The sequence below is a fragment of the Pristiophorus japonicus genome, chromosome 12, assembly GCF_044704955.1.
Source record: "Pristiophorus japonicus isolate sPriJap1 chromosome 12, sPriJap1.hap1, whole genome shotgun sequence".
Lineage (NCBI taxonomy): Eukaryota > Metazoa > Chordata > Chondrichthyes > Pristiophoridae > Pristiophorus > Pristiophorus japonicus.
In genome coordinates, this window is record NC_091988.1 from 108605776 (window position 1) to 108629221 (window position 23446).

Sequence of the window (23446 nt, forward strand, 5' to 3'; positions counted from 1 at the left end):
ACCACTAACCACTGATTTCCAACCGGAAAAGGACCCATTTATCCCGACTCTCTGCTTTCTGTTTGCCAGCCAATTCTCTATCCATGCTAATACATTTCCTCTGACTCCGCGTACCTTTATCTTCTGCAGTAACCTTTTGTGTGGCACCTTATCGAATGCCTTTTGGAAATCTAAATACACCACATCCATCGGTACACCTGTATCCACCATGCTCGTTATATCCTCAAAGAATTCCAGTAAGTTAGTTAAACATGATTTCCCCTTCATGAATCCATGCTGTGTCTGCTTGATTGCACTATTCCAATCCAGATGCATTCACACATCAGAAATGTCACTCAGTTACACGGTTATGTATTGGCAAACAATCCAGAAGCCCAAGGGGAGCTGAAAGAGGCATATCTATTCATGCAATTTGTATTAATATATTACCCATCCCTCCTGTCACTCATCATCATAAGCAGTCCCTCGGAATCGAGGAAGTCTTGCTTCCACTCCTGAAGTGAGTTCTTTGGTGGCTGAACAGTCCAATACGAGAGCCACAGTCCCTGTTACAGGTGGGACAGACAGTTATTGAGGGAAGGGTGGGTGGGACAGGTTTTCCGCATGCTCTTTCCGCTACCTGCGCTTGATTTCTGCATGCACTCGGCGATGAGACGCGAGGTGCTTAACACTCTCCCGGATGCACTTCCTCCACTTAGGGCGGTCTTGGGCCTGGGACTCCCAGATGTCGGTGGGCATGTTGCACTTTATCAGGGATGCTTTGAGGATGTCCTTGTAGCATTTCCGCTGCCCACCTCTGGCTCGTTTGCCATGAAGGAGTTCCAAGCACTTGGTTTGGGAGTCTCGTGTCTGGCATGCGAACTATGTGGCCTGCCCAGAGGAGCTGATCAAGTGTGGTCAGTGCTTCAATGCTGGGGATGTTGGCCTGGACGAGGACGCTGATGTTGGTGCGTCTGTCCTCCCAGGGGATTTGTAGGATCTTGTGGAGACATTGGTGGTATTTCTCCAGCAACTTGAGGTGTCTGCTGTACATGGTCCATGTCTCTGAGCCACACAGGAGGGTGGGTATTACTACAGCCCTGTAGACCATGAGCATGGTGGCAGTTTTGAGAGCCTGGTCTTCAAACACTTTTTTCCTCAGGCGGCCGAAGGCTGCACTGGCGCACTGGAGGCGGTGAAGGAACTCGTCATCAATGCCTGCTCTTGTTGATAAGAGGCTCCCGAGATATGGGAAGTGGTCCACGGTGTCGAGGGCCGTGCTGTGGATCTTGATGACGGGGGGACAGTGTTGTGTGGCGAGGACAGGCTGGTGGAAGATCTTTGTCTTATGGATGTTTAGCGTAAGGCCCATACTTTCGTGCACCTCAGTAAATACATCAACTATGTCCTGGAGTTCAGCCTCTGTATGTGCTCAGACGACAGAGGTTGTCACTATAGCAGCAGGAGCAGTAGCTTTCCTGTGGCGCTGACATGCTGTACATCCACATCAGTGATTCGAATGTTATTCACAATGCACCCAGACAACCAACAAATATAAAGTGCTGTAGTTCTTTAGTTCCCAATATTAAAAAGAATTGAACAAACACAGGTATCTGTATTTTCAACTTCAATCACTTCCATTAATAAACATGATCTTGAACCAGCCACACCCCATGTAACATGTCAGAAATACTCATTCACTTTAAGCACTTAGTCACAAGTTCACAAGTGCAGAAAAACACACACACAGTTTGTGTCACCAAATTAAAAACAAAAAGCAGAAAAATCTATGATTTAACAGAAATCTTTTCTCACGGACAGAAGAACCAATCAGACTGACTTGCAAACGTTTGCTAATGTGCTGACGTAAAGATGTTAAGCTACAAATTTCGCTTCTAATATTTTTCTCTCAAACATTCTCCACAATATTAATCCCTGGCCTTATCACAAAAATAATTTTTGGTACTTCCCAATTAAATAATGGCAAACGAACGTCTTTGTCCTCTCCATTTTTAATCACCTATTTCAAACATTCAAATTGAAGTTGTACATTATCAGTTTAATCAAAGTATTTTCTAATTCTATCTCAATAAACAAATAGTAGTTTCTTCTAATGTAGCTTCCTGCAATGTTTATACATCATTATATAACTCTTGTTTCTATTATCATTCCACTAAATATTTAAGAGCAAATCTATATTTACATTGTTCCTGGGATTTGTTCAGACTATAGAACGAGAGACAAAATAAAAAGGTTTGTGTTTTTCTCCTTTTTTGGTTCTCTTCTTAAGTGACTTAATATATATTTTTAAAGTCAATAAAAAGTAATATGTAACTCCTACAAATCCCTCCCCCCTCAGCAGTATGTTTGCATGTTTGTGTAAATCGCCTCACTTTAGCCCATCATTCAAAGTCAAATAATTGAGAAATTTCAATTTAAAAATGTTTTAAGTATTTCAGAATTATTTAAAAAGACCTGGTTAAAACTTGTTTAGATGAGAACATCGATTCTTCCAAAATCATATTTGAAACTTAGGAGGGAAAAAAGTCTTTTAACACTGATTTTTTGTGAAAAGTTAAAAAATCTTTACATTCTTTCAAGTCTCGTTGCAGCTTTGACAGAAGATGTTGCTCCAAGTTACTCTTTCTGGCTTCAATGCTATCGTTAAACATGCAACAAAAAATAATAAAATAAAAGTCTAATTCCAAACGGAGCTCAAATAGGAAGTGGATGATGTGGTTAAACTTGCTAAGAAGGCAGTGAGGTGATCTACCCGCAGCCTTGGCGACGAGTTGGGATCATTTTTGGAGAAGTTCTTTCCTCTTTATTTGCTGCTGTTCCCTCTGTCTTTAATTCAACGGCACAATTCCTGAATCTAGACAGCTTTGGCAAATTGTGGCTGACACATTTGCAATTTGCCCACTTTTCCTTTCAATACTCGGGTGGAAAGCAGTGTTGCATCCTTTGCTGTTTCAACATGACCCATAGTGTCTCTAGAGTACACTACCCATCACCCTTACTGGGCCTCATCAAATGATAGAATCACAGAATAGTACAGCGCAGGAGGAGGCCGTTCGGCCCATCCAGTCTGCGTCGGCTCTTTTGAGGAGCAATCCATAGTCCCTCTCCCCCGCTCTTGGCCCACACCCCTGCAGTTGTTTCTCCTTCAATTATTTATTCAGTTCTATTTTGAAGGCTACTATTGAATCGATCCACCACCCTATCAGGCAGTGCATTCCAAATCCTAACCACTCGTTGCGTAAAAGCATTTTCCTCCTGTTGCCTCTGGTTGTTTTGCCAATCACCTTAAATCTGTGCCCTCGTTATCGGCCCTTCAGCCAATGGGGACAGTTTCTCATTATTTACTCTAATTAAACCCTTCATGATTTTAAACACCTCTGACAAATCTGTTAACCTTCACTGCTCTAAGGAGATTCCCAGCTTCTCCAGTCTAACCACGTAACTGTAATCCCTCATCCCTGGACCCCTTCTAGTAAATCTCTTTTGTACCCTCTGTGTGGTGTCCAGAATTGGATACAGTACTCCAGCTGGGGCCAATCTAAAATTTTATACACATTTAGCATAAAGCCCAGGACCCCGATGCTTCATTAACTGCATTGTTAAACTGTCCTGCCAGCTTCAAAGATTTGTGCATAAGCACTCCCACGTCTCTCTGTTCTTGCACCCCCTTTAAAATTGAAACATTTAGTGTGTGTGGTCTCAGTCTTCTAAAATATAACCACCTCTCACTTTTCTGCCATGTGTCTGCCTATTCCAGCAACCTGTCTGTCCTCTTGAAGTCTATTACTATCCTCCCCATCATTCACTACACTTCCAAGTTTTGTGTAATTCCCAAACCAACACAAAGTAAGCTATGCTTGTGCGGTCCTCGGGAGGTGTCTGGGTAGGGTCTTGTCTCGAACGCACATGCTGGGCTCCACTGTGATTGGAGATGGCAGTGTTCGTGTAATTGGCTAATTGAGCCCCACCATTCTCGCTTGGCTGTGGCAGCTCTTCAGAGCTTTGTTCTGATCCATTGATTTGGGGACAGAGGTCTGCTCCTGAGTGTGTCTCGCACAGTGATGATGTGGGGCGGGGCCTGGGTTCCCCAGGGTGGGGGTGAGGCGGGGCCTGGGTTCCCCAGGGTGGGGGTGGGGCGGGGCCCGGGTTCCCCAGGGTGGGGGTGGGGCCAATGTTCCCCAGGGTGGGGCGGGGCCAATGTTCCCCAGGGTGGGGGGCCAATGCCAGGGTTCTGTGGGGGGGGGGCCTGGGTTCCCCAGGGTGGGGGGGGGTGTGGAGCCTGGGTTCCCCAGGGTGGGGGGGGGGGTGTGCGGAGCATGGGTTCCCCAGTGTGGGGGGGTGTGTGCGGAGCCTGGGTTCCCCAGGGTGGGGGTGTGCGGAGCCTGGGTTTCCCAGGGTGGGGGGGGGTGCGGAGCCTGGGTTCCCCAGGGTGGGGGGGGGGGTGCGGAGCCTGGGTTCCCCAGGGTGGGGGGGGGTGCGGAGCCTGGGTTCCCCAGGGTGGGGGGGGGGTGTGCGGAGCCTGGGTTCCCAGTGTGGGGGGGGGGGGTGTGCGGAGCCTGGGTTCCCCAGGGTGGGGGGGGGGGTGTGCGGAGCCTGGGTTCCCCAGGGTGGGCGGGACGGGGCCAGGGTTCCCCAGTGTGGGGGGGCGGGGCCAGGGTTCCTGGGTGGGGGGGGGGGGCTGGGTTCCCCAGGGTGGGGGTGGTGCCTGGGTTTCCCAGGGTGGGGGTGGTGCCTGGGTTCCCCAGGGTGGGGGAGACGGGGCCAGGGTTCCAGTGGGGAGGAGCCTGGGTTTCCCAGGGTGGGGGCGTGGTGCCTGGGTTCCCCAGGATGGGGGGGTGGTGCCTGGGTTCCCAGGGGGAGGAGCCAGGGTTCCAGTGGGGAGGACCCTGGGTTCCCCAGGGTGGGGGCGTGGTGCCTGGGTTCCCCAGGATGGGGGAGTGATGCCTGGGTTCCCAGGGGGAGGAGCCTGGGTTCCCGGGGGGAGGAGCCTGGGTTCCCCAGGGTGGGGGTGTGGTGCCTGGGTTCCCGGGGTGAGGAGCCTGGGTTTCCAGGGTGGGGGGGACGGGGCCTGGGTTCCCCAGGGTGGGGGGGCGGTGCCTGGGTTCCCCAGGGTGGGGCAGTGGTGCCTGGGCTCCCGGGGGGAGGAGCCTGGGTTCCCAGGGTGGGGGGGCGGTGCCTGGGTTCCCGGGGGGAGGAGCCTGGGTTCCCCAGGGTGGGCTCTGGATTTCAGTGCTGGTGCTGGGGTGATTGCCCAGGGGACGGGCACTGCTGGTGCGGGGGCTCTCCCGGCGGGTCCTGATGCTGCAATAAGCCGATGTTCACTGGGACTGCAGGAGTTGAGTCGGAGTTGCTGATTGTACGGTGCAGCACCGATCCAGCACAGCTCGGCTTACAAGTACTTTAAGTTTGTGATACTAACGTGTTCAAATTTGTTGCTTTTCAGAAAGTTTGTTTTCTTCAACATTCCTCAGATCCAGTACCAGAATCCCTGGCTTCAGATTGTTATGTTCAAAAACCTGACTCCATCACCATTTCTACGGTTTCATTTGGGTACGTGTCCCGCTCCGTCCCCATTTCACAGTTACTTGTTACTGAAGCGAGGCAACCCCCGCACAGTGTGTGGCTGGGATCAGAGACTGGGGGGGGCATCAGGGATCAGTGACTGGGGGGGCTGAGGGGAGGGGGAGGGGGAGGGGGGACTGTGTCGAGGGGAGGGATGGGGGGACTGTGTCGAGGGGAGGGATGGGGGGACTGTGTCGAGGGGAGGGATTGGGGGACTGTGTCGAGGGGAGGGATTGGGGGACTGTGTCGAGGGGAGGGGGGACTGTGTCGAGGGGAGGGGGGACTGTGTCGAGGGGTGGGGGGACTGTCGCGGGGAGGGGTGGAGGGACTGTCAAGGGGAGGGGGGACTGTGTCGAGGGGAGGGGGGACTGTCACGGGGAGGGGAGGGGGGACTGTGTCGAGGGGAGGGGGGACTGTGTCGAGGGGAGGGGGAACTGTGTCGCGGGGAGGGGAGGGGGGACTGTCGAGGGGAGGGGGGACTGTGTCGAGGGGAGGGGGAGGGGGGACTGTGTCGAGGGGAGGGGAAGGGACTGTGTCGAGGGGAGGGGTGGGGGGACTGTATCGAGGGGAGGGGGGACTGTGTCGAGGGGAGGGTTGGGGGGACTGTGTCGAGGGTAGGATGGGGACTGTGTCGAGGGGAGGGGAGAGGAAGGGACTGTGTTGAGGGGAGGGGGGACTGTGTCGAGGGGAGGGGGGGGACTGTGTCGAGGGGAGGGGTGACTGTCGAGGGGAGGGGAGGGGAAGGGACTGTGTCGAGGGAAGGGGAAGGGACTATGTCGAGGGGAGGGGGGACTGTGTCGAGGGGAGGGGAGGGGAAGGGACTGTGTCGAGGGGAGAGGGGACTGAGTTGAGTTGAGGGGAGGGGAGGGGGGACTGTGTCGAGGGGAGGGGGGACTGTGTCGAGGGGAGGGGGGACTGTGTCGAGGGGAGGGGAGGGAAAGGGACTGTGTCGAGGGGAGGGGAAGGGACTGTGTCGAGGGGAGGGGGGACTGTGTCGAGGGGAGGGGAAGGGACTGTGTCGAGGGGAGGGGGGGACTGTGTCGAGGGGAGGGGGGACTGTGTCGAGTGGAGGGGAGGGGAAGGGACTGTCGAGGGGAGGGGAAGGGACTGTGTCGAGGGGAGGGGAAGGGACTGTGTCGAGGGGAAGGGACTGTCGAGGGGAGGGGGGGACTGTGTCGAGGGGAGGGGAAGGGACTGTTTCGAGGGGAGCGGGGGACTGTGTCGAGGGGAGGGGAAGAGACTGTCGAGGGGAGTGGGGGACTGTGTCGAGGGGAAGGGGGGGACTGTCGAGGGGAAGGGGGGACTGTGTCGAGGGGAGGGGAGGGGAAGGGACTGTGTCGAGGGGAAGGGACTGTCGAGGGGAAGGGGGGACTGTGTCGAGGGGAGGGGGGGGACTGTGTCGAGGGGAGCGGGGGACTGTGTCGAGGGGAGGGGGGGACTGTCGAGGGGAAGGGGGGGACTGTGTCGAGGGGAGGGGAAGGGACTGTCGAGGGGAGGGGAAGGGACTGTGTCGAGGGGAGGGGAGGGGAAGGGACTGTGTCGAGGAGAGGGGGGGCGCTGTGTCGAGGGGAGAGGGGGACTGTGTCGAGGGGAGGGGGGGGACTGTGTCGAGGGGAGCGGGGGACTGTGTCGAGGGGAGGGGGGGGACTGTGTCGAGGGGAGGGGAGGGGAAGGGACTGTGTCGAGGAGAGGGGGGACTGTGTCGAGGGGAGGGGAGGGGGGGACTGTGTCGAGGGGGGGGACTGTGTCGAGGGGAGGGGAGGGGGGACTGTATCGAGGGGAGGAGAGGGGAAGGGACTGTGTCGAGGGGAGGGGAGGGGAAGGGACTGTGTCGAGGAGAGGGGGGGCGCTGTGTCGAGGGGAGAGGGGGACTGTGTCGAGGGGAGGGGGGGGACTGTGTCGAGGGGAGAGGGGGGCTGTGTCGAGGGGAGGGGGGGACTGTGTCGAGGGGAGGGGGGGACTGTGTCGAGGGGAGGGGAGGGGAAGGGACTGTGTCGAGGGGAGAGGGGGACTGTGTCGAGGGGAGGGGGGGGACTGTCGAGGGGAGGGGGGGACTGTCGAGGGGAGGGGTGGGGGGACTGTGTCGAGGGTAGGATGGGGACTGTGTCGAGGGGAGGCGAGGGGAAGGGACTGTGTCGAGGGGAGGGGAGGGGAAGGGACTGTGTTGAGGGGAGGGGGGGACTGTGTCGAGGATAGGGGGGGGACTGTGTCGAGGGGAGGGGGGGAACTGTGTCGAGGGGATGGGTGACTGTGTCGAGGGGAGGGGAGGGGAAGGGACTGTGTCGAGGGGAGGGGAAGGGACTGTGTCGAGGGGAGGGGGGACTGTGTCGAAGGGAGGGGGGACTGTGTCGAGGGGAGGGGACTGTGGGGAGGGGAGGGGACTGTGTCGAGGGGAGGGGGGACTGTCGAGGGGAGGGGAGGGGAAGGGACTGTGTCGAGAGGAGGGGGGACTGTGTCGAGGGGAGGGGAAGGGACTGTGTCGAGGGGAGGGGAAGGGACTATGTCGAGGGGAGGGGGGACTGTGTCGAGGGGAGGGGGGACTGTGTCGAGGGGAGGGGAGAGGGGACTGAGTTGAGGGGAGGGGAGGGGGGACTGTGTCGAAGGGAGGGGGGACTGTGTCGAGGGGAGGGGACTGTGTCGAGGGGAGGGGAGGGGACTGTGTCGGGGGGGTGGGGACTGTGTCGAGGGGAGGTGGGACTGTGTCGAGGGGAGGGGAGGGGGGACTGTGTCGAGGGGAGGGGGGACTGTGTCGAGGGGAGGGGGGACTGTGTCGAGGGGAGGGGAGGGGGGACTGTGTCGAGGGGAGGGGAACGGACTGTGTCGAGGGGAGGGGAAGGGACTATGTCGAGGGGAGGGGGGACTGTGTCGAGGGAAGGGGGGACTGTGTCGAGGGGAGGGGAGGGGGGACTGTGTCGAGGGGAGGGGGGACTGTGTCGAGGGGAGGGGGGGACTGTGTCGAGGGGAGGGGAACGGACTGTGTCGAGGGGAGGGGAAGGGACTATGTCGAGGGGAGGGGGGACTGTGTCGAGGGAAGGGGGGACTGTGTCGAGGGGAGGGGAAGGGACTGTGTCGAGGGGAGGGATGGACTGTGTCAAGGGGAGGGGAGGAGAGAGGGGACTGAGTTGAGGGGAGGGGCGAATGTGTCGAAGGGAGGGGGGACTGTGTCGAGGGGAGGGGACTGTGTCGAGGGGAGGGGAGGGGACTGTGTCGGGGGGGGGACTGTGTCGAGGGGAGGGGAGGGGAAGGGACTGTGTCGAGGGGAGGGGGGACTGTGTCGAGGGGAGGGTAACGGACTGTGTCGAGGGGAGGGGGGACTGTGTCGAGGGAAGGGGGGACTGTGTCGAGGGGAGGGGAAGGGACTGTGTCGAGGGGAGGGATGGACTGTGTCAAGGGGAGGGGGGACTGTGTTGAGTGGAGGGGAGGGGAAGGGACTGTCGAGGGGAGGGGGGACTGTGTCGAGGGGAGGGGAAGGGACTGTGTCGAGGGGAGGGATGGACTGTGTCAAGGGGAGGGGGGACTGTGTTGAGTGGAGGGGAGGGGAAGGGACTGTGTCGAGGGGAGGGGAAGGGACTGTGTCGAGGGGAGGGGAAGGGAAGGGACTGTCGAGGGGAGGGGAAGGGACTGTCGAGGGGAAGAGACTGTGTCGAGGGGAGGGGAAGGGACTGTCGAGGGGAGGGGGGACTGTGTCGAGGGGAGGGGGGACTGTCGAGGGGAGGGGGGGACTGTGGAGGGAAAGGGGGGGACTGTCGAGGTGAAGGGGGGACCGTGTCGAGGGGAGGGGAGGGGAAGGGACTGTCGAGGGGAGGGGGGACTGTGTCGAGGGGAGGGGAGGGGGGACTGTGTCGAGGGGAGGGGAGGGGGGGACTGTGTCGAGGGGAGGGGAGGGGAAGGGACTGTGTCGAGGGGAGGGGAGGGGAAGGGACTGTGTCGAGGGGAGAGGGGGGCTGTGTCGAGGGGAGAGGGGGGCTGTGTCGAGGGGAGAGGGGGGCTGTGTCGAGGGGAGGGGGGGGCTGTGTCGACGGGAGGGCGGGACTGTGTCGAGGGGAGGGGGGGGCTGTGTCGACGGGAGGGGGGGACTGTGCCGAGGGGAGGGGGGGACTGTGCCGAGGGGAGGGGGGTGACTGTCGAGGGGAGGGGAAGGGACTGTGTCGAGGGGAGAGGGGGGCTATGTCGAGGGGAGAGGGGGGCTGTGTCGAGGGGAGAGGGGGGCTGTGTCGAGGGGAGAGGGGGACTGTGTCGAGGAGAGGGGGGCTACTGTGTCGAGGGGAGAGGGGGGCTGTGTCGAGGGGAGAGGGGGGCTGTGTCGACGGGAAGGGGGGACCGTGTCGAGGGGAGGGGGGTGACTGTGTCGAGGGGAGGGGAGGGGAAGGGACTGTGTCGAGGGGAGAGGGGGGCTATGTCGAGGGGAGAGGGGGGCTGTGTCGAGGGGAGAGGGGGGCTGTGTCGAGGGGAGAGGGGGACTGTGACGAGGGGAGGGGGGCTACTGTGTCGAGGGGAGAGGGGGGCTGTGTCGAGGGGAGGGGGTGACTGTCGAGGGGAGGGGGGTGACTGTGTCGAGGGGAGGGGGGGACTGTGTCGAGGGGAGGGGGGGACTGTGTCGAGGGGAGGGGAGGGGAGGGGAAGGGACTGTGTCGAGGGGAGAGGTGGGCTGTGTCGAGGGGAGGGGGGGGACTGTGTCGAGGGGAGGGGGGGGACTGTGTCAAGGGGAGGTGGGTGACTGTGTCGAGGGGAGGGGGGACTGTGTCGAGGGGAGGGGAGGGGAAGGGGGGACTGTGTCGAGGGAAGGGGGGACTGTGTCGAGGGGAGGGGGGACTGTGTCGAGGGGAGGGGGGACTGTGTCGAGGGAGGGGCTGGATGATCTGGAGTGGGTTTCTCAGTGTTATGCCTAAATTCATGCTTGTGCTGTTTGTTCCCAGCTGATGGTGAACAAGTCTTGGTTGATGTGGAAGGAAAGAACCAGAAAGAAATCCTTGTGCATGTGAAAACCATTGTGGGAGAGAGCCGGTGAGACATTGTTGTGCTGTGTTTATATTGCAGGCATGTGGTGTTCACACCTTGCCGCCTTGCTCAGGGCACAGTCTGCCTGGCTTTAATGGATGAAGCCATCGTGCAGCATGGTGTCTGCTGAAAGGATGTTTCTTTGCTTCATTCGTGTACGTCTCCCCCTCCCCCAGCTGTGTGCCCCCTGCGGTTCTCGGCTGCGCGGAGTGAGTTGTTGCCCCTGCTGTTTGTGGTTCACCATTCCTGTCAGTGGTGTTCGGTGTGAAGTGATTGGGCCTAACCTCTTCTGTTGGTGCTGATCCTAAATTTATGTTGTCAGATTTTGGTTCTATGTTCTTGGGATGTGGGTGATCAGTCTGCATTTCTCGCCCGTCCCCCGTTGTGTTATGATGTGGTCCACATTCTTTAGTCATTATGCAGCCGAGTGGCTCCTTTCCCTTAAAGACTGTTGTGCCTTTACACAAGATATTTTCTTGCAGTCAGAATCACCAAGCACTCGCACTAGTGAACCTGCATCCATCCCGTGAGCCACAATGCACCTTTTCTTTGCTATTATTTGGGCAAGCAATCATGAGACTCAGCGACCGTAATAGAGACACTTATTCTGCTCTCTCTGGAATGTGTCACCTGACTCCACTTTCCAAAGGTGGACTGATACACACTTACCAAGCTGAGGCCCAAGCTTTCGACTAACATGAGACAGACCAATAACCAGTATTGGTGACAGACACTTCTCCAATACAGGGTACATATATTTTATGTGTGTGTATATAGACCCACCTCTTGCACCAATCAGCTTTCTCCTGGACAGCCATCTATATCAGGCGAAAGTTGATAACCATTTGCTTTTTTTTATTTGTTCATCGGATGCGAGCATCATTGACAAGGCCGGCATTTATTGCCCATCCCTAATTGCCCCTTGAGAAGGTGGTGGTGAGGCGCCTTCTTGAACCGCTGCAGTCCGTGTGGTGAAGGTGCTCCCACAGTGCTGTTAGGGAGGGAGTTCCAGGATTTTGACCCAGTGACGATGAAGGAACGGCTGATATATTTCCAAGCCAGGACGGTGTGTGACTTGGAGGGGAACGTGGAGGTGGTGCTGTTCCCATGCGCCTGCAGCCCTTGTCCTTCTAGGTGGTAGAGGTCGCGGGTTCGGGGGGTGCTGCCGAAGAAACCTTGGCGAGTTGCTGCAGTGTATCTTGTAGATGGTACACACTGCAGCCACGGTGCGCCGGTGATGGAGGGAGTGAATGTTTAAGGTGGTGGATGGGGTGCCGATCAAGCGGCTGCTTTGTCCTGGATGTTGAGCTTCCTGAGTGTTGTTGGAGCTGCACTCATCCAGACAAGTGGAGAGTGTTCCATCACACTCCTGACTTGTGTCTTGTAGATGATGGAAAGGCTTTGGGGAGTCAGGAGGTGAGACACTCACCGCAGAATACCCAGCCTCTGACCTGCTCTTGTGGCCAGTATTTATGTGGCTGGTCCAGTTAAGTTTCTGGTCAATGGTGACCCCCAAGAGGTTGATGGTGGCGATTTGGCAATAATGACGTTGAATGTCAAGGGGTGGTGGTCAGACTCTCGCTTGTTGGAGATAGTCATTGCCTGGCACTTGTGTGGCACAAATGTTCATTGCCACTGAACAGCCCAAGCCTGAATGTTTTTCAGGGCTTGCTGCAGCGGGCACGGACTGCTCCATTATCTGAGGGGTTGTAAATGGCACTGAACATTGTGCAGTCATCAGTGAACATCCCCACTTCTGACCTTATGATGGAGGGAAGGTCATTGATGAAGCAGCTGAAGATGGTTGGGCCTGTCTATGACTCTTTGTAATTTCTTGCTCACAGCTACATAACTTACTCTGACTCCGAACAGTGTCGATGAAAACTTGAACATACAACTCCCTACTCCTTCATCCAATTGACTGGTGTATGTGGTGAAGGGCTGAGGCCTCAGTACTGAGGGAGGGGCAGTACTGAGGGAGTGCTTACCAATCCCTGGGGAACACATCCCACCTCTCCCGACAGTGCATTCCCTTTATCCCACTCTCTATCCCTTACCTCCCACCAATTACCAACCCATGTCACAGGGTTACCTCCAACTCCATGCACTTTTATTTTTGTTATTAATCTCTTGTGGGGAAACTTATCGAATGCCTTCTGGAAGTCCTTGTAGATAAAATCCATAGGCATTCCTTTATCCGCCTTATTACTGACCTCCTCAAAAGGTCAAACATGACCAACCCTGTACACATCTTTGATCAGGTTACACTTGCTCACTCTGTCCCTGATTATTGATTCCCATCATTTTTCCACAACTGATGTTAAAATTACTTTCTTGATTTTCTCTCTCCCAACCTGTTAGATCTCTTAATTTCCAATGAAATACGAACTCCGATTGTAGTTTTAATGTAACTTTATTTCTGGAAGAGAGCAACAAGCTTCTGGCTTTAAGCCAGGTCTTTGTCCTGCTGAGACCACATGGTCAAAATGGCTGTACTTATACCTGGATCAATTTACAGAAAAGAACTCGCCTTCTTTGACCTTATTGGTCTTTTAACCTTTTAATTGGCTTGCTACCCAAGGGTCCTAAAATGTCAAGTTGATTGATGACTTAATGCAACATGCTCCCACTCACGTAGCATCTCTGACTTGTTGTCTGTGAATTTTCACAGGCTGTCTAAATGCAGCCTGTTTGAATTCTCTAGCAATCCCCCTTTGATTCTTTCACAAACTGAATCATAAAACATCAGGTATCACTGGTTAAACATTCTACAAAATAATTTCATACATGTTAATATAGTTTCCTTCTAAAAATTTGTTGATGTGTTTCGCCACATGTCCGGACTAGTAGCTTCCACACAAATTTACACCAACCCGAGTTCCATCGTGGCCACAATGGAAGTCTGGTTTTAGTAGGTTAATTAACCTTATTCCAATTTAATCCAAATCAATATCTTAATTCAACCAGTAAACAACCTTCCCTTAAGCATAACATACTCCTGTGCCACGTACAGACAGTCTGCTGGGACCTGCAAGGTGTCTCACCTGCGGGACAGCAGCTACAGCCGCCTGGTCGCAACAACATTTAATCAACATAAACAATATGAAAGCAAAACAATTACAACAAATAGAATTAAACCTTCCACCAATGAAGTTCCTATTGAACCAAGCCATTCAGTGGCTCCGCTCCACAAAGTGAATGATGGGGGTTGCTTAAGTTTTTCTACCTCCTTTTGGATATGCTCCGCTAAGTGGGTAATTTCTTCGGAGCTATCTGGGATATATGTGCAACACTCAGTTCCGAGTAGGGCGCAAGTACCTCCCTTTTCAGCCAGGATGTAGTCAAGGGCCAGTCTATTCTGTAGGGCTACTGTGCGGATTGCTACCATTTCTGCATTGATTTTAACGAGGGCCTCTGAGGTATCATTGGCTACCCATTCCACAACGGATGCCATGTTAATGGATTTCCTTGCCAGTCTGGCGGTCCCATACCTGGGAATCAGAATGGCAAAGAACCTCTCTGTTTCTGTGATAGCTCTCTTAGGACGGTGTAAATGTTCCGACAGTGACTTTATATGATACATATATGGCACAATATAGGCTAAATAGCAGGATCCCGTCCAATTCTGGGGCAGCCAAGGGTAGGCCTTGTGGCCACACACCCAATAGATGCTATTATAGGCAATGAATGTTAGCTGTTTCTTTGTCAGCAACACTCCGGGCCTGTCCAGGCTTTTCCATCTGTTTTATTCAGAATCCCCGTTACGTTAAGAATTCCCACATCAGCCCAGTTTGGATGGTTCCGTGGCTTGATTATGTTATAATTCCGGGAGCAGTTACTATACCCCATATTTTGGCCTCCTTTGATGTTTCTAATCAGACAGACCGATTCCCCCGGTCTTCCTATTCCCGTTGTATTAGTGATAACAAAAAATAGGAGCCGTTTGGAATTATTGTAGCACGGTTGGTATCCCCCTTCAAAGGTAGTCAGATTGTAACCTGCTGACTTCCATTTACGTGCCCTGTTTTCCGTATCCTGAAACACATTGCCTGTTTTGTTTTGATTAATTATCCACTCAGCCATTTCCGAGATATTCAAGGGAACTGGCCTCAAGGGAATCCCTCCCTTTGAGTGAATAGGAATATGCGCACACACCCAACAACTAGAAATGTTACCTTGTTTGGCATAAATGTATGACATATATAAAAAGGTATTTACATGTAATTCCCTTGCTACCCTACTATTTCCCTTTGGTGCAGAGGGTCGGCTAGTAAGAAGTAGGCCTATGCCTAGGATACCTACAATCAATAATACAGTAAATTTATACATTTTCGCAAAAAGTAATTGTCCTTATTAGATTTCAGCTTCAGTTACGGGTGCTCGTTTAACGTGTGAAGCGTGGATCCAGGCTTTCTTTCCTTGGACTTTAACAGCTGCCTGGGTGGTCAATAACACTTGATAAGGTCCCTCCCACTTGGCACCCAAAGGTTCTTTATGCAACTTTTTCACATACACCCAGACTCCCGGGATGATGTCGTGTCCTCCTTCGGGTGGATTACCCCAAGCTGCCGATAACTGTCGGGAAACAGAACTAATAGCATTGGTTAAGTTCTGACAGTATGATAACAAAGTGTCACTCATTAAGTGAACATCAGCTTTCCGTAAATCGATAGTTCCTGGCAGCGACATGGGTCTTCCTGTTATAATTTCAAATGGGCTTAGACCTGTAGTTCTGTTCGGGGTTGCCCTAATGCTATTGGTAGTGCCTGGGGCCATGGTGTTCCTTCTTGGTGATATTTGGAAAGCTGTTGTTTCAGAGTTCGATTCATTCGTTCTACTTGTCCTGATGATTGTGGATGAGAAGGACAGTGTAAATCCCATGTAATGTTCAGTAACCTACAGACTTCTTGGCAGACAGCACCTGTGAAGTGGGTTCCCTGATCTGAGTCAATACTACTCGGGACTCCCCATCGGGGAATGTAATCCTTACACAAGACCTTTGCAGTGTGATTGGCTGTGGCTCTTTTAGCTTCTACCCATCTAGAGAATCTGTTGACCATGACAAGAATGTTAGTGTATCCTTGGCATGAAGGAAGATATAAAAAAATCAACCTGCAGATGCCGGAATGGTCTGACAGGGGCAGGGGGCCTCAGTTGGGGCATTACCGTGATTGGTCCAGAATTATTTTTCTGGCAGACCACACAGCGGTCTGCTACCAGCTGGGCATGTTTTTTAAATCCCCGACCCCACCAGCTTTTCTGGAACCGTGCCGTCATCTGTTGTGAGGCCAAGTGTCCCCACGAGTGGATCTGTTGGGCTAAAAAAGGCATAAACACTTGTGGCGTGACTGGCTTGTCGGTAACTCTTTGTCTCCAGACACCATCTTCGCATAGCTTAATTCCTGCCTCAATCCATGTCCATTTTTCCTCTCGGGAGCACTCGCCTTGCATTGTTTGAAGGTCTCGTGTCAGAGTCCTGAGTGCTTTCAATCTGCACATCTGTGTTGGTTCTTCTGGAGGAACGCCCTGTGAGGCGGCATCTTTCGCTGCCTGGTCGGCTAGGGCATTTCCCTGTGCTTCTGTGGTATTTTCCTTGGTATGGGCCTTACACTTCAGGATGGACACTTCCTGAGGTAATTGTATGGCCTCCAGTAAGTCTCGGACTTCTTTTCCATTTCGGATAGGTGTACCAGCAGCAGTGAGGAATCCTCTTTTCCGCCATAACAGACCAAATTTATGAGCGACTCCAAAAGCATATCGTGAATCTGTGTAGACATTAGCTGTCTGTCCTTCTGCTATTCGACATGCTTCTGACAGGGCCCGTAACTCGGCCTGTTGTGCTGACGTTCCTGAGGGTAAACATCCTTTTGCCACTACCTCATATAAGGTTGTAACTGCCCATCCTGCTTTTCTGGTACCATTGTCCACAAAGGAGGAACCATCTGTAAACAGGATGAGGTCTGGGTTGTGCAGAGGCTCCTCTGCTGCTAAGGCTGCTTCTTCTGTTTCTTTTAAAATCTCCACGCAGTCATGCTCTTCACATTCTCCCCCCTCTTGCTCCCTCGATTCTGACATCGGGAGCATAGTTGTGGGATTAACCGGGCTGGCCCGGAAGATATGGAGATTAGGAGCTTCCAAAACTGCTGTCCAGCGGGTCCATCTTGCTGCCGTCACCTGAGACATTCTATTCATAGACAGCAAAGCATGTACGTTGTGGGGACACTTGACAGTCAGCTTTTGGTCGAGGACTAGACCCGCAGTGGTCATTACCGCTCGACATGTAGCTTCCATGGCCCTTAGGCAACTTCCCCATCCGAGGGCGACCGCATCCAGTTTTGCCGAATAATAGCCAATAGGTCTTTGCCGATCTCCATGTTCTTGTGTCAGTATAGCTGTCATATATCCTTCTTTCTCATGGACAAACAGGGTAAATGGCTTTCCACTGTCGGGGATTCCCAGAGCCGGTACCGAACACAAAGCCTTTTTCAAACTCAGGAAGGCCTCTTGCTGTTCTTTTGTGAGGGTGATGGCTTCTTTCGAGGCACATTTCCCCTTTAAAATATCATTCAATGGCTGAGCAAGCTGTGTGAAGGAGTCAATCCAATTTCTGTTAAAGTTACACAATCCAAAAAAAGACCTTAGTTCCTGAATAGTGGTGGTTTTTTTAGCAGCCCGAATGGCTGCAGTTCTATCCTGGGTAAGTTCTCTCTTTCCTTGTGAAATCTTTTGTCCCAGGTATACAACCTCTTCTTGGGATATTTGTGCTTTGTCGATGCTGGCTTTATTTCCTATCAGCTGAAGGTGATCCAGCAAAGCTCATAAATGTTCATGCTGTTCTTCCGTGTTTGAAGCTAGCAAGATATCGTCTACATATTGGATGACTGTGGATGACAGGGGAGGTAATTCTCGCAAATGGCTTTGTAAAGCCATGTGGAATACCGTAGGGCTGTTGTGGAAACCCCGCGGTAACCGGGTCCAAGTATACTGTTGTCCTTGGACAGTGAAAGCAAACCACTGTCGAACCTCCGGTGCCAGAGGCACCGACCAAAATCCGTTGACCATATCTATAACCGAGAAATATTTATGTTCCGGTTTGAGGGCATTAAAAATGGTGGAGGGATCTGCGACCAAAGGAGCTTTTTGATCAATACACTGGTTAGCTTTCCTATAATCGACAGTCAAACGCCAAGTCTCATTAGATTTCTGTACCGGCCGCACAGGGCTATTGGAGGAGCTATGCGTTTCAATAAGCACCCCTTGTTTCTCCAATTGCTGAATAACCGGTAAGATTCCTGCGATGGCAGTTGGACTGATGGGATACTGTTTAGTGCAAGGAGGCTTGGTCCCGGTAAATGACGCAGGCTCCATCTGGAGTAGGCCACAATCGTTCTTATCTTTAGTCCATATCGGGGTGTTCCTTCAATTCTTCTTTCTTCAAAGTTCTAATTGACCATGTCACCATCCTCGAAATGCAACGATGAATCTATTTGGATTAGAACATCCATTCCCAAAAGGGGTTGATCTACTGGGCCTATCCAGACCGGCGTGGTTAGTTAATGTGGACCCAGCCCTATAAGTACCGGTGTTGTCCTTTTAATTTCCATTTTATGGCCCCCAACTCCACAGGCTGTACATGCCATACATCCAACGGCAAAAAGTCTCCATATTGTAGGGGTAAGCATGTTAATTCCGTCCCTGTGTCTAAAAGACAGTCCACATCCTTATCGCCCATCTCCCCTCTGTTGTATTAGTGCGAGATGGGAGGCCAGGGTGGGCTCTAACCGTTTTTTGCTATCCCAAGTAACTCCTTCTGTTGTTGTATTGTCAATCGCTTAAATGCTTCTATGAGGTCGTTATCTTGTGACAAGCCTGGCTTGTTGGCTGAATTGTATCCCTGGCTGCATCCTCTTCCCCAGCCACGACCTTTCTGTTTTGCCCTGCACGTCTTGGCCCAGTGACCTTCTTTCCCACAATAATGATATTTTCCGGGTAATTTTCCTAATGACTGTTTATCGGAATTCTGGGATTTCCATCCCATAGCCTGTACAGCTCGGACTTTAGCTCCCATATCCCGGTCTACTTGGTTACATCGATCCACCAATGCTGCAAAGGTAGTTCCTCTACCTTCCCAGTCCGGTAACACTACCTTAAGCATTTTGGACAGTTCTGGCTTTAGACCTGCCACGAAAGCTGCTTTCAGGCGTCCAAACACTTGTTCATCCATTTCCTCATCCGTATTATTCATACCCAAATGTTCTAGCCACGTGCATCTAAACCGCTCGTCATACTCCAGGACCTCCTCTGTTCCTTTCTGTTGGCAGCCTGCAATTTTTCCCCAATCTGTCTTAGCTGGACTGAAGACTTGCAGCCAGTGTTTCATCGCCTCCCATCCTGCGTTTAATTCTTGCTCATCCTGCCCCAAAGCTTCTTCTACCTTGTCGTGCAATTTTCTTCCCTGTGTTTTTGGCACCATTATGGTCAAAATTTGCACTCCGTCCCAGGGATGAAGTTGATATATATTTCTTAAGCGGTCCAATTGGTCCCACGTTTTTACTCCCCCTTTCTTTGGATTGGGCAATTCCTTGGACCATTTATCAATTTTCTCTGGGTCTGCCGGATCATGAAATAAGTATTCTGCATACACCCTTTTCCTCGTTTTTTTGGTTCCGCCCTCATCCGCAGTCTCTTCTGATTTGACTATAACTCGTCTTTTTTTTAAAACGGGGCAAAGTGCACCCCTAATTCTTCATCCTCCGACCCTGTATCGTCGGAGGATTCAGAATTCGTATCTATTCCTCGGTCGTGTCTTCGGGTTTGCGCTTTTAATTTATCCAAACATGGGTACCCTGGGAATTGACCGATACATTTCCCTTTTCCTATTACTGTCTCTTGACCTAATGATTTTTTCCATTCTTTAATTTCACCTTTAAGATCTTTAACTTCCGCTTCCAGCTTTTCAAGTTCAAGTTTTTTCTGTCGCAGTTGTGCACAAACTGCTTGCAATTGATCCTTTGTACTGGTCAGTTCTCGATCATGTTGGGAATGCATTATAATTTCATTCCGGTTTCGGATCTTTCCCATAACCGCTAGGGACCATCTAGTTCGCTCCTTATTTTTCATACGGGTCGTTTTTCCCCAGACCCTTTTAATCTTGTCCAAGACCATTGTCCTTTGGAGGTTCCGTACTTTTGTTCGATCTCAATTCAGGTTTTAGATAAATTGAATTGTTGCTCTATGTATTCTTTCAACTTTTCGAGAATTAAATCTAGCGAAACTTCATGTGGTGCCCATCCACCTTTAACAGTTGTAGGCAATTCTTTGCTCTTATCTCCTGCTGCCATAATACTGATTTCTTTACTGGGGTCTCGAGTCCTAGGCTTTCCAGCCGATCAATAGGTCGGTGATTAATTAACTAACACACCGCCGAAGTTTAGACGTCTATGGGACTTCGAGCCGACTACCAACCGGAGGGTTCGCAAACCGGAAGCTTTCGGAATCGCATAGAAGGAGAGGCGAATTTAGACTTTTGACCGAGGACTTTTTTATAAAGAGGAGTCCTTACCTCAGTATGTAGGTCCGATGTCCAAAATTCAGTTTCTTTCTTCAGCGATCCTGTTCGTGACGCCAAAATTGTTAGATCTCTTTATCTCTGACTTGTCTGTGAATTTTCACAACCTGTCTAAATGCAGCCTGTTTGAATTCTCTATCACAACCTGTTTCTTTTAATACCCTGGGGGTGGAAACCATCAGGAGTATCTTAATCCCATTACTTTCTCCATTTGCCATTTTCTTCTGTTATTAAATCCTCTGCTTAACTTATTTTTAGGTTCCCTTATACCGCTGGTATTTTATCCTCTTCCTTGACTGAAAACAGAGAGTGCTCATTGAACTAATCTGCCATCTCTTTATTATCCATTATATTCTCGTCTGCATCCATCTTTAATTGGCCCACCTTCTCCCTTCTCTCCTTCTCGCAATATATTTATAAAAACGTCATAGCGCTTAAGTTTTTTTCCATGTTACCTTTTTGCAGCTTATTGCTTTCTGTCCTTTGGTTGCATTGTATAGCTCTCCCAGAATGCTGCATCGTCACGTCCTTGCAATTGTGTCATTCTTCTCTTTCAGCTTCATTCTGTCTCTTACCTCGTTTGTTGCCCACGGTTACTTAATTGCAGCTTTTATCCTTTAGCGGCATAGACTGGTTTTGTATTGTACTAAAGATTCTATAGCCTGGAATATTTAACTCCCAACCATACCCAGCTTGTAGTCAGGTCTTGTAACGGCCACTGCCTATTTTAATACCTTACCTGAAGGACAGCACCTCTGACTGTGCAGCACTCCCTCAGTACTGCCCATCCGACAGTGCAGCATTCCCTCAGTACTGCCCCTCCGACGGAGCAGCACTCGCTCAGTACTGCCCCTCCGACAGTGCAGCCCTCCCTCGGTACTGCCCCTCCGACAGTGCGACGCTCCCTCAGTGCAGCGCTCCCTCAGTACTGCCCCTCCGACAGTGCGGCGCTCCCTCAGTACTGCCCCTCCGACAGTGCGGCGCTCCCTCAGTACTGCCCCTCCGACAGTGCGGCGCTCCCTCAGTACTGCCCCTCCGACAGTGCGGCGCCCTCAGTACTGCACCTCCGACAGTGCGGCGCTCCCTCAGTACTGCCCCTCCGACAGTGCGACGCTCCCTCAGTACTGCCCCTCCGACAGTGCGGCGCTCCCTCAGTACTGCCCCTCCGACAGTGCGGCACTCCCTCAGAACTGCCCCTCCGACTGTGCGGCGCTCCTTCAGTACTGCCCCTCCGACAGTGCAGACCTCCCTCGGTACTGCCCCTCCGACAGTGCGACGCTCCCTCAGTACTGCCCCTCCGACAGTGCAGCGCTCCCTCAGTACTGCCCCTCCAACAGTGCAGCACTCCCTCAGTACTGCCCCTCCGACAGTGCGACGCTCCCTCAGTACTGCCCTTCCGACAGTGCGACGCTCCCTCAGTACTGCCCCTCCGACAGTGCGGCACTCCCTCAGTACTGCCCCTCCGACAGTGCGGCGCTCCCTCAGTACTGCTCCTCCGACAGTGCAGCACTCCCTCACTACTGCCCTCCGACAGTGCGACGCTCCCTCAGTACTGCCCCTCCGACAGTGCGGCGCTCCCACAGTACTGCCCCTCCGACAGTGCAATGTTCCCTCAGTACTGCCCCTCCAACAGTGCGGCGCTCCCTCAGTACTGCCCCTCCGACAGTGCGACGCTCCCTCAGTACTGCCCCTCCGACAGTGCGGCGCTCCCTCAGTACTGCCCCTCCGACAGTGCAGCACTCCCTCAGAACTGCCCCTCCGACAGTGCGGCGCACCTTCAGTACTGCCCCTCCGACAGTGCAGACCTCCCTCGGTACTGTCCCTCCGACAGTGCGACGCTCCCTCACTACTGCCCTCCGACAGTGCGACGCTCCCTCAGTACTGCCCCTCCGACAGTGCGGCGCTCCCACAGTACTGCCCCTCCGACAGTGCAATGTTCCCTCAGTACTGCCCCTCCAACAGTACAGCGCTCCCTCAGTGATGCCCCTCCAATAGTGCGACGCTCCCTCAGTACTGCCCCTCCGACAGTGCAGCGCTCCCTCAGTACTGCCCCTCCAACAGTGCAGCACTCCCTCAGTACTGCCCTTCCGACAGTGCGACGCTCCCTCAGTACTGCCCCTCCGACAGTGCAGCACTCCCTCAGTACTGCCCTTCCGACAGTGCGACGCTCCCTCAGTACTGCCCCTCCGACAGTGCAGCGCTCCTTCAGTACTGCCCCTCCGACAGTGCTGCGCTCCCTCAGTACTGCCCCTCCGACAGTGCGGCGCTCCCTCAGTACTGCCCCTCCGACAGTGCGACACTCCCTCAGTACTGCCCCTCCGACAGTGCTGCGCTCCCTCAGTACTGCCCCTCCGACAGTGCGGCACTCCCTCAGTACTGCCCCTCCGACAGTGCTGCGCTCCCTCAGAACTGCCCCTCCGACGGTGCGGCACTCCCTCAGTACTGCCTTGCAGTGTCAGCCTGTGTATGAGGGTGAGCGGGCGGCACCAGCTGAAGCTGGTGACATTGATATTTTTTCTGTGTGCAGAGAATAGCCAGTTATCTTGTCTTGTTTCCTCGCAGGGAGTTGCTGGAGGCTGAAGAGCTAGCAGCGAAGGAGCATTCTCATCCTGCACACTTTGGGCCCAAGAAGTACTGTCTGCGGGAATGCATTTGTGAAGTGGAAGGGCAGGTTCCCTGCCCAGGTCTCAGACCTTTACCGAAGGAAATGACTGGGAAGTATCGGGCTGCCCTGCGAGCAGGGACTGCTGTATAAATAAAGCTTTCAGCAAGAATGAATTTGTTGATCTCGGAGCCTACATGCTGCGCTGAACCTGCAGATGTGTAACGTGGGGTTAAACAACTTCAGCACAGGGCCAATGAAGGCCAGGCTATTGGTCATGTGTGTGTCGATGAAACCAGGCATCCTAGTGTCGAAGTAAAACTTTATATGTAGTGTGTCACACTGAGACAGGATCTCAGTCAGTGCAGTGTTTCTGTCAGAGAATCGGTTCCTCTTTGGTTCCAGTAACAATCTGGGGCAAATTGCACCCAAAACTGCGCCAGTTTCTAGATTGTTTTTTTCTTGGGTATCTGCTCGAACTCATTTGCATATCGCCGAATGCAAAATTTGCCATGCACCAGTGCACTTGGGTGGTGTTTTAAGAGTGGTAACTTGGTAAAGTTTGATTAATACAAATGAAAATGAGTTTAGCACATAAAATGATTTTAATCACATTGTCAATCTGTGAGTGACATGATTTTAATTGCTCATCACATTGGCACAGTAGTCAGTTTCTTCATATACTTAAAAAAAAATTGAATGAATGAATTAAGCTT

At 52.9% G+C, this 23446-nt stretch overlaps 1 protein-coding gene across 1 annotated transcript in view; it reads left to right on the forward strand.

The window, feature by feature from the left end:
• The window catches only part of mrps25 (mitochondrial ribosomal protein S25), a 28725-nt gene extending 5819 nt beyond the window's left edge, over positions 1-22906 (forward strand). Inside the window, exons 2-4 of the mRNA XM_070895854.1 lie at positions 5444-5550; positions 10479-10566; positions 22691-22906. Of these exons, the coding sequence (XP_070751955.1) occupies positions 5444-5550; positions 10479-10566; positions 22691-22883 (388 nt within the window). The 3' untranslated portion in view covers positions 22884-22906. The remainder of the gene's footprint in view (positions 1-5443; positions 5551-10478; positions 10567-22690) is intronic.
• The last annotated feature ends 540 nt before the right edge of the window (positions 22907-23446 follow it).